Source organism: Carassius auratus, unplaced genomic scaffold (assembly GCF_003368295.1).
Source record: "Carassius auratus strain Wakin unplaced genomic scaffold, ASM336829v1 scaf_tig00016351, whole genome shotgun sequence".
Classification (NCBI taxonomy): domain Eukaryota; kingdom Metazoa; phylum Chordata; class Actinopteri; order Cypriniformes; family Cyprinidae; genus Carassius; species Carassius auratus.
Genome location: NW_020524667.1, coordinates 1 through 11422, shown reverse-complemented (window position 1 = coordinate 11422; position 11422 = coordinate 1). Strand labels below are relative to the sequence as shown.

The following is an 11422-nucleotide window of genomic DNA, read 5'->3' as shown; positions in this document are numbered from 1 at the left end:
CCTCAGGGGAAATAACCTGGTTTTGTCAAGTTAATTTCTATGTGACAACATTTAATTTCCACAAACAGAGTTTACTGAAAAAAAAGAAAAGAAAAGAAAAAAAGGGGAAAAAAACTCAAAGGGAAAAAAAAGAAATAAAGTCATGTAAGAGTGATGCAAGCATTACATTTGTAATGTAAAATCAACCATGCATCAACCCATTCCCAAAACCTCATATTGTCTAGGGTCGTGTGGATGCTTGACCCTAATAAATAATGAATGATACTTGAAAAAAAGGTAAATAAATTATATAACATAAAAAACATATAGACTAAAATATTTTATTTTAAAATAATTAAATAATATAAAAACAATTATAATAATAACAATATATGAATAATATAAATAATAATATTAAAATAATATAAATTAATTAATAATGTTATATAATAATTAAACCATACAAAATAATAAACTTTTAAAGGAATATTAAAAATGATACTTTGAAATAATATAAAATATTAATATTGAAAAATAACAATACCAATAATATAAAAAAAATAATTGTTAACAAAGAATATTGAAAATAAATAATATTTATAAATATAAAGAATACAATAAAATATTTTTAAATCATAAGGGAAAATAAACAATACTTTAAAATAATATTTACAACATGTTTTATTAATTAAAATAAATATTTTAAAATATAAAAATTATAAGAATTCCAGTAATAAAAAGAAAGAAAGAAAAGAAAGAAAGAAAAAGAAAGCATGAATGAATACAATAACAAGGAATGAATGCATGAGTCATGTTGTATTTGAAAAATAGGCTTTATTTCAACGTGGCTTTACATAACAAAAGAAACATTATTTGGTAACAAAAGTGGCCGTTCAACAGACACCCTGAAGATAAAAACACATACAAGTCACCATATCATGTGATGGCACAATAAAAATGTAAATACAATAAACATCACATGCAACAAACTATGTCAATGCAACTGTAAACAATAATAAGTCCATGGAGACTTCACCGTTAGTGAGCAGTTTATCAGACAGCGCCACCTGCAGGCGCTTCATTCAGATCAACTGAGAGACCTGCAGCTTTATGACCGAGTGTCAAACGTCTTTGAGCTTTGTGCATGATCTCAGGGATGTTTGTTTGTTTCTTGTCCACACAAACCTCCTCCCATTTTCTTCATGCTGAATTAGACACTGACAATAAGTGTCCCGACAGTGTCTGTTCTCCCCCTGTGATTGTGGTGTGGTGTTCAGTCGGACTGCTCGGATCGCTGCTCGCTCTCGGGGCTTTTCATGCTGTCTGTGCGGACGATGCAGGTGGGCCGGTGGAGGTTGAGCATCACGATCAGCTGCTGTCTCTCAGATTTCAGATCCTCGATCTGAGACTTCAGCACCGAGTTCAGCGTCTCCAACCGTTCGGACTCCTAGAGGAGCAACCAGACATCTTCTGGTTAATCATAATGCCTCAACAGACACATTTATTAAGTTGTCGAGTCAAAAAACTAACAAACAAAAATACACTTTTCACTTTTTATATTACTGGTTATTTAGAAAAGATGTATGAATTTACGTGATACAACTAACTATAGAGTAATACTAATAAACAATCTGAGCTTGATGTGCATTTTTTGAGCTGCCTGTACTTATGTTTTAATATTACTAGGTAGTTGTTATATACATTTCATGTAATATTATAGAAATTATAATATAAAAATTCCATGCATAATTCTTTTTTTTTTTTTTACATAAACTTACAATTATAATTTTTTATATATATAAAATTACATTTTAATTAAGCCTTTACTTCATTCGTTTATTTTAAAAGTTCTGTAATGTGATATAAAAGCACTAAAATCCTGTGCAATCTCAGTTAATATTATAAAAAAAGAAAATATAATTTAATTAAAAATGGCATGCACAATATATTTTTTAAATGAAATTACATGTTTTAACTCTTACTATTTTGTTTAATAGTTTTGCAATGTGAAAAATAAATTTTAAAAATAATATTTAAATAACCCATGTTAACTCTCAATTAATATGAACAATATTGAAAAAATCATTAAAATGTCATAAATAATTAAACAAGTATCAGATTTTAATAAAATTTTATTTTTATATAAGGTTAATTTTAAATAGTTCAGCAATGTGACCAATTAAAAATTAAGAGCGCAAATATTCCATGTAAAGCTAAATTAATATAGCCTAATAAACAATGAAAAAAAGTAGCATGACATGCGCATCAGAATTTTTTAATAAAATAAATAAATATTTAAATAAAAGATTAAACTTTTAAATGAATAACACCATATAAAACCACAATAACAGTAACTAGTAATATTCCAAACAAGAACACTGTAAAGGGCTTAAAAGGGCTTTTTCTAACTCACCTGCTGGAGCAGGTCGGTTCTTTCCTTCTTTCTGTTTCGACAGCGAGCAGCTGCAACTTTATTTTTCTCGCGCCTTCTTTTCTTGCGTTCTTCATCGTCATCTGACTGTGGACAGAAAATTAAAATGTGTTCGGTTTAAATATATATTTATACATATTGAGTGTTTACATGGTTCTAAAAATGCAATTGAAAGTGTAATTTCTAATAACTGTATACTAATTATAATGCTAAATATTTGTATAGTGATATGGAAGCATTATAATCAGTTTTAATCACCCTAAGCAGTCTGACAAATAAGTGTCAAAAAGGCAGATGCACAAAAACTATTGTGTCCACCAGGTGTCAGTCTTGACCAGGCAGTGAAGTGCATTCAAAGGAGCTTCACACACAAAAGAACTTTGCTTTCACTTTCTCAAACTGTTGCACAAATGTTGTTTACATGCGATCTGCGTTTCGAATTACCTGATGCAATCAGAAGCTGACCTTTAAAGTCTGTAGATGTTAAATGTCATGTTTTGTTCTCACCTCACCCTTGATGACGTCGAACGGTCTCTTGGCATGTCTGTTCAGGATGAGAGGAGACAGAACCGTACCGAGGCTGTAGAGCTCTGCAAGTTTGAGCTGGTCTGTGAGTGTGGTGGAGGGAATACCAGCCAGCGGACCGACGCTGGGCAGAGAACCGGCCGTCATCATCGGGTCAGGGATTTGACCAGGCATCATTGCTGCTTCAGAAAGAAAGAAAGAGATGTCAGCGTGTCTGTTGATCATGCATCTAAATACAGACGTGCAACCCTTTATCTAATGTGGTGTTGCAGGTCAAAAATTACCAGCCTTTCAAATACTGCTTGTAAATAGTTCATTAAACTTGTTTTCTTTCAATTATCACAGGTTTTGTGTTTCTTTTTGGAACTGATTGATCGTAGGCGTAACTGATCTGAGCTCATGCACCTCAGTTTTCGAGTGCAAACCTCTGCTTACTGAAAGAAAAAAAACTGAATGCAATATTTATATAGTGAATGTATGCATTCATAAGCAATTTTTTATAAGTCAGTCATTTCTGGCAACAAGATGGGAGGAAAAACTACAAAAATTATCACATTTTTATTTCTTTTTAGGAAGTTGTTATAAAGCTAGTAGGTTTTAGTCCAATGCAATAACAATGACTAGCATTTTCACTAAAAAGAAACTCCTCTCATGGTCAAAATTACAGGGAAACAGTGTGAGAGTTAAAGAAAACTCTTGTTATTGAGCTTTTGAGAAGTTTAAGAAGAGTTTTTGCTTTGGAATAAGTTTAATGAGGACTGATAGGTCAACATGCGTATTGTCTCCAGTGAAAGCCACAGAGAATAATGAAGTTTCCATGAGAGGAACACAAACTCTGTAAATGTGCATGTAAATCTGCTTTTCACAGAGTTATAGGGGAACTTCAAGATTCCCAAGAGCACAAACAACACCTACGCATGTTAAAACTGAGGCTTAAAACAGCTAGTGAATTGTCTGCAAAGGCCATTACAAGATTATGTAACAGTCAAACATGTTTCTGTCCACAAAAAACCCTTGAAGCCGTTTGCAGCAGCTTCTGGCTACATTCTTCACGTTTCTTCAGAAAAACTTCTATTTTACTGATGTGGAGATAACATCGAAAACTAAACGTTTTTTTCAACACATCTGCATGGTGACAATTTAGCATTTATATTTGCATCTGTATTTCACTACAGACGTTCAAGAGTCAAAAAAATAAAATAAAAATACTTTTCAAAATACAAACAATTTAAATTTACATTAATGTATAAAATTATATTTCAGGTGCTGTAAAAAAGTTTTAGGTGTTGTGCAGTTGAATTCAATCATCCTATAGTGTAACATGTTAAAATAATAATTTAGAAAATGCATTTATAAACAGGTATGCATATGAAAAAGTTGTTGTATAACTGCAGGACTGACACTATCTAGCCAATTAAATCAGGGGTCTCAAACTTTAAGGCTCAAGGTACCAAATCCTGGAACTGCTGATATATATGTATATATAAAAAGCTAGATTTAAAAAATAAAAATAGATATTAATGTATCAAATGTAAAAATCTTTGGTTGAAAACCCTGGGCACAACAATACAGTTAAAATACAGTACACAATGTACTTTAGTGTGCAGTTAATAACCAGGAAGTGATGCATTAATATAATTAAATGAATATCTAGGTTTATTTTGATCTCAATGTCAATGCCATTCTCTCTCTATACAAATATGAATTCATCTGAAGTGCTGCAGTTACTGAATCCGTATGCTCGATTTATAAAACACGCCTGATGTCTAAATCAACTCTTTTTCTTCTGTGATTAAAGAATAAATGCACTGTGATACAATCAAAATAAAGCACTTACTCGTTAGGTGCGGTTGTTCGTCCGTTCAGCTCGTTTGTGTGTCTGCTAGCGTTACATCAGCGAGTTTATATATCGCTGAGCTTGGTGGAATGCGGAACTCTCCGCGGCGTGACGCCAGCAGCGAATGAGCGCTAGGCTCCGCCCCCTAGCAACCAAACAACATAAACACAGTGGCGCGGGACTCCCTGCGAGAAGCCACAGACGCGGGATATCCCATCAAAACATCAACAACTCAATGATGAGCTCATATGTTTATCTTTTTATAATTAAGCTTCAGGAAATCTTTCAGTACTCGACCCACGGGGGAATTTATTTTTCTAAAAATATGATTTGCGCTGTAAAATGTTTACATTATTAAATGTGTTTATACACCGACAAAATTATTTTAAAAACAAACTTGTAAATAAACAAAGACTATATCCCTGCTGAAAAAAAAACAAAAAACAAAAAAAAACAAACAAAGGAAAAAAAATAAGACCAGCCTATGTTGGTTGACTAGGTTTAGCTGGTTTAAGCTGGTCAAGGTGGTCTCCCGGATTTAACTGGTTGAACAGCTAAAATGTAAACAAAACCCCTTTAAAACTAGACTGCAAACTAGTTATGATCTAAGCTAAGGCTGGTTTCAGTTGTTTCAATATCTAATCTTTCTTCTTCAAAAATTCATGTTTAATTCAATGAGATATTTGCCATTTTCTTTGTAATCATTTGTGAAATAAATTTCTGTGAAAACGGCTACATTTTACACATTTCAGTGAAAATTGTTTTAATAAAAGTAAATCATAATTTTTTTTTGCTGTTGTTGTTTTGGTTAGTTACTGTATTATTTACTTTTTAAATGGCTATTTATTTACTAATTATTCATTTATTTGTCTTTTTAATGATTTTAAATTAAATGCATTAGTTTGTTTAGGTTATTTTACACAGATTTTTTCTTCTTCACTTTTTCACAGGCCTATGCTGTGACTAAATAAAATAACAATTTTACAAATATTTAGTGAGGAGGTTAAAATTACTGAGTAAAAACAGATGTCTTTGTATAACAGAATATTAATTTATTTTACAGAAACAAAGCACAAGTGCATGTTTCAAGCAAAACTTCTCAAAAGTGATAATACAACTAAAGTGTTGAATATGAAATGAAATTAAGTGTTGTGAGAGTTGTGAAACACCGGCGTGAACTGCACCTGTGGTTTTCTCCTAAAACACCTGTTTGATCTGGAGGCAAACTCAGCTCTGTCTTTGATGTGAAGATGATTAAAAGTAAAACAAATAAACTGAAAAAGGTGAGAAAAGGCTAAATGTCTCTGCAAAGTGAAGTTTGTATCATAAGGACTTTCTCTCTCAGTTCTACTTCTGTAAAATGTCTAAATATTTTGTGATAAAGCTGCTCAAAAGCTTTTTCATATCCACAAGAGACAATATAACTATAAATTGCTTTAAAGGCACTCATCCTGTTTTTTAACACTCAGGATTTTGCATGAGAGACTAACTATATAATGCATTCTTGATCATAATCGGAGGAGAAATCCATCTAATGGGGTTTTAATGAGCATATCTCTTTTGAATCTGTGATTAAGGCTTATACATACATATGATTAAACAATCCAACCTGGATATATTGGCATGCACTGAAACATACAGACAGGCCAACCGCAGACACGGTCACCTCTGTGCCTCACCTCTGACACACAGACAAACTTCCTCTATCACATTTATTGCACAACAGCATTATTGCATCATTAGAGGAGTCATCAGGATCCATAAGGCCTTGAATTTTCAGTCTTAAGTTACACTTAATGCACAATATGTGGCTCATTGTATTTGAGCTTAATTCCTTCTTCAAAGCTGTATAAACTCACATTCAGATCCTGATGAGCAATGCTGAGTACAACATTTCTGCATTTAACAACCATATTAATAAACTAAAGACAATGATAAACTCATCAACCGGACATTGTTCCAAACACAAGCCCATTTTGAACCTAAAAATATAGTATAATCGAAAATACAGTAATATGGAAATGCACAAACACAAATCAGACATGGCAGATTATTCACAGGCATAAATATGAGATAATGCTGCAGTATCAATAATATTATGTGCTTTCGACCTGCCACATTTATATTCATAAAGTCGACTGTCAATTTCATTTGCAAAAGATTTCCTAGAGCACAATATTTTGGATTTTATAATGTCTCTGCAAAAAAAGTTGCTTTGTGCATGATAGTTGCCTTGTGATTCTGTATATTATAAAAAATCTACATTTCATTTAATCATTGTATTAATATAACATAGCCTGTGGATTTAAATACAATCTCTGCTAACACCTGAAAAATATTAAGTCATATGAGAAGAAACCTAAAATTGTGGACATCCGATGCACACCAGACATCCGGCTGACTATAAACTTCACTATATCCAAAAAAAAATGTGCAACCTGAATCATGCCAAAAAATAGGAACTCCTGCCAGACATAATTTTATTTTGGCAATTTGAATCACTAGCAGGGAACATGTTGACTAATCAAAAGCTGAACGTGAATAGACTGACCATGATCTGTCCGTCAGTCCATCAGGTTCCCTTTTGTATCCTTTCACACTTTAACAAAGTTGCCAACATGAGATGTTTATATTTTGTTTGTGCCAAGAACATTCAGTAAATCTACACTTCTAGCAGCAGCAGCGGTTGATATGAGCAGTGTGTCTCAATATTGAGGTGCTTGTGTGGGGAAAGAGAGTTTCACCTGCAGCAGAAGACTCATATTACAGTCTGAGTGTTGAATTATTATAGTCTGAGCAATGATACGGGTGAAAACTGAGCCATGTTATAAAATAAGCATTTGTGGAATACTCAAAATAATAATTTATTTAATGATCATTTGAAAATAATAAAGAAATTTGGTGACACAGTAAGGTTTAAAATTCTGAGATCATACATAAATAAATAATTATTTTTATTTAAACCTAGAAATAAGAAATAACACACAGTTTTAGGACAATGAAAACTGTATTAATACAGTAAATTGTTATTAATGGAATTATTTTTAATGCACACACACAGGTGTATGTATAGAGATAGAGAGGGAGAGCAAAAGGTTAAAGTGATTAACCTTTTTTAATTATATAAAATCAAGCTGACATATTCAACACATTTGTTACATACTGATTTTTTCATTTCAACTTCTCACTAAAATTGTTGTTATGATAATTCAATTTATACAGTAAATTATATTAAACTGAAAAATAGAAAGGTTTTCTCATGTGGCCTTCGACTTTTGGACTCACAGCATACTTAAACAAATTAAATAAAGATAGTAGTAGTTTAATAATAATAAAAAAACATGAGTTTAGAAGCTAAAATGAAGAGTGCAAGAGGGTTTAAGCCATACAATGTTTTCATCGATATTATTAAAACTTTGCAACAGAGCAGTGGCCATTTTATAAGAATGTGAACGTACGTAAAATGCTTAAATGCTTTACGCTGGATACCCAAATGAAGTCCTGAAAAACACAAAGCAGTTCCCGTAACATACCGACAGCTTCGCTCCGCTCCGCTCATTTTCTCCCTCTGCCAGATCTTCCGGGAAAACTTTCATTGGTGAAACACTACTCTGCTGTTTCCATAGAGGCTGAACAACAGCTCGATTTCATTACCATATATGGGCACGGAAGTAGAACCGAGAGAGGAAAAAAAATGTGAGCGTGCATGCGTGCAAATACGCAATGACGTCAGACGCTTTACGTTGCAGCCTCGTTATTGAGAAATCGTTGTTGGGGAATGTTATTAAACACATAGGATACCTTAGAAATAAATGAATGGCGAAACTCAACGAAATTATAGTAGACGTGGGCGACTGTTTATTTTTATTTGAAACGATGCATTCATTTCCGTGCATGCATATGAAAGAAACTTGCTTGAAAGAGAGGCTTTAAATTTCTGCCCCACTCTGATTAAATGAATAAATTCACACATTTCTTAATTTGAATATGTATTCTTTGTTTGTTATAAACATGCCAGACCATTGAAAAGGAAGCAGGAAGAACAAAAAATGCATAAAGATTTTGTTTTAGTTTTTTGCCACCAATGTCAGAATCCCTTTCTTTTTTTTGACAATACCAAAAAAAAAAAAAAACAGTTTAGTCACACACTAAAGACACTGTGTAACAGACTGCACTTATACATTACCACACCAACTGATACAGTTACGTGTACCTATACTGGTACAAAAGTGCATGAAAGCATGTCTTTCACAGGATGAACAACATATTCAACAATGTCAACATCTGGAAGAAACAAATAGTGACTATAGTGACTTCACTGGATGTAAAGGTCACATTACATCTACTGCACAGCATTCACTAATTTTTTGTAGATTTTGAACATGTCAGACTCATTTATGAAAGCATTATTATGAGGGCTTTTCATTTTACAATACACCCTTCTTTCTCAGATTATTTCATTCTAGATAGTTCCATAAAGAATGTTTAACATCCATCCTTTCCACAAAATTCCACAAAAAGTTCTTTATTGCCGTAAATATTATAATTCTTTTCACACTAAGAAAAAAAAAGTGTTTTTAAGAACCGTTCATTGAAAGTTTCTTTGGGGAACCCAAAATATAAACGTTCCAAAAGGTTTTTTTCAAAGAGATGCCATAGAAGCATGTTGAACTTTTCAACAAACAGCTGTTAAAAGAACCATTGTTTTTTAGTGTGAAGAATGTTTTATTACTCTAAAGAACCCTTTTCCTCTATAAAGAACCTTTTGTGCAATGGAAATGTTCCATGGATTTTAAAGGTTCTTCATGGAACCTTAGATGCCAACAAAGAACATCCTTTTTAAAGAACTGTTCACTGAAAGGTTATTCAGCACTTTTTAGAGGATCCCAAAGTGGGGTTCCACAGCAATGCCAGAGAATAATTATTTTTTATTAAACAGTTTTTAAAAGATCTTGATGTGAAGAACAATTTTCCACTATGAAGACTGTTTGTACAATTCTTCATTGAACCATAAATGCCAATAAAGTACCTAGACATCACTGTTGAAAACCCCATTTTTGAACCTTTATAAGAACAATGTGCCAGAAGCTTCATAAAGTTGTCAAGAGTTCTTTGGCTCCATTAGGTTTGCCCTCTTTTCCACCGTCATGCTTTTCCACATCTTCACTATTGAAGCTGAAGACGGGCACGGTGTTGGTGTTGCTACAGGTGGGGCTTGCATGCAGGCGAGCTGAGAGGTTCCAACCCGCCACCCATTGACATGTAAAGAGTTTCCCATTCGCTTAGACCAAGAGAGCTAGTAAGGTCTATATCTGGCACTAACAGATCCATGTCATCGCTGCTGTCAATCACGTCGCTAATGTCTTCCATGGACATATCTTGCATATCGATGTATGGTTCCACCTCAGCAGTGCCCAGTTCGGCACTGGAACACAGAAGGACGTCGGAGTCGCCAAAGATCGCAGTGCTGGTGGGATCGACCTGTTGAGGGGAGGTGGGTGCCTGTTCCGGGCAGACATTAGGAGCTTGAATCTCCTCCTCCTGAGCTTCGGGTTTGTTCCTCACTCTCTGCCGTTGTTTCCTCCATGAGTTTACAAGTGGGCTTGTGAGCAGAGAGGATGAGTTCAAGTCGTTCTTTCTCTTTTAACAGACTGGCAATCTCAGACTGCAGAGCTGCTTTGTCCTCCTCAAGACTATCAGTTTCCTAGACATAGGCAGATCATAATCATACCACGCACAAAGTTATCCTTTTTTGATGAAGACGACTGCATATTAAGGTGGTTCGCTAAACTTACAGCTTGGAGGCTGTTGGTGAGTTCTCGTCTGCGATTTCGACACTTGGCAGCTGCGAGTTTATTCCTTTCTCTTCTGATCCTCTTTCTCTCCTCTTCCTCTGGAGAAAGCTGAAATAATCACATGCACATTTATATATATATTGAAATAATAGCGTTTTTTATGTTATGTTTTTTTTTAACATAGGCTTCTTATGCTCACCAAGACACCATTAATTTGTAAAAAAAAAAATAATATTGTAAAATAATAAATGCATGCACATTTTTACTTAAATTAATGTAACATACTAGTATACCATGGATGCAAATATATGTTTTCTACAGTCAAAGTAATGTGTATTTCTTCAGAAAACCAAGCTGCATTTTAAACAAACATTGAATTTATATACTGAGCATTTATATGAAATAGGTATTTACCTGATCTTTCATCCCCTTCCGCGGCCGGTGAAGGTCTTTTGAGCTGGTTTGGGCATCTGTGGAGTGAGACGGAGCTCTGTGGTTTCTCACGCCTGCAGGGCGACACTGAGGGAGATGTCAGTCGACAGGACCATCCCACTTGAGATCTGGAGCTGAAGCTACAGCAGTGACCGTTGGAACAAAGGACAGCATCAGGCATCCTTCAGCAATACCTGTCTTCTGAGAACAAGCACGAAAATGTGTCATCATATATGGTCCATAGCAAAATTGCATGTTAATACAACTTACATCATTCATTGGTTGTATTCAAAAACATATGAAAATCATTGCATAAGCATAAATCATTAATAACAGCTCTTTTAAATAGTCCATTTAGGTTACATTCCAGGTAAACATGCAACTGATTGTACCTGCGTATCCTTCATCTCAGAAGCTGATGTG

The 11422-nt window shown here is 33.9% G+C and overlaps 1 protein-coding gene and 1 pseudogene across 2 annotated transcripts; both read right to left on the bottom strand.

The window, feature by feature from the left end:
- Positions 1–793: 793 nt before the first annotated feature.
- LOC113075053 (jun dimerization protein 2-like) lies at positions 794–4920 on the bottom strand. Of its 2 annotated transcripts, none has more exons than XM_026247769.1 (4): positions 4773–4920; positions 2918–3114; positions 2393–2497; positions 794–1426 (listed from the first exon to the last, which is right to left on the bottom strand). In XM_026247769.1, exons 2-4 carry the CDS (start codon positions 3110–3112, stop codon positions 1253–1255), a joined length of 474 nt encoding a protein of 157 aa, XP_026103554.1. In that variant the 5' UTR covers positions 3113–3114; positions 4773–4920; the 3' UTR covers positions 794–1252. The 2 variants fall into 2 exon arrangements, with proteins under 2 accessions (XP_026103554.1, XP_026103553.1); XM_026247768.1 differs by having other exon boundaries at positions 2918–3117; positions 4773–4888.
- A 4909-nt stretch (positions 4921–9829) lies between these two features.
- LOC113075083 (proto-oncogene c-Fos-like) lies at positions 9830–11406 on the bottom strand (annotated as a pseudogene).
- Between the last annotated feature and the right edge of the window lie 16 nt (positions 11407–11422).

Bases quoted from the DNA above. Each gene is read 5' to 3' on its own strand.
- LOC113075053 (XM_026247769.1), bottom strand. From the start codon at position 3,112: ATGATGCCTGGTCAAATCCCTGACCCGATGATGACGGCCGGTTCTCTG. The intron at 2,498-2,917 runs GTGAGAACAAAA...TTCTGTCCACAG, and splicing joins TCGACGTCATCAAGGGTGAG to TCAGATGACGATGAAGAACG. The intron at 1,427-2,392 runs GTGAGTTAGAAA...TTGCTCCTCTAG, and splicing joins GAACCGACCTGCTCCAGCAG to GAGTCCGAACGGTTGGAGAC.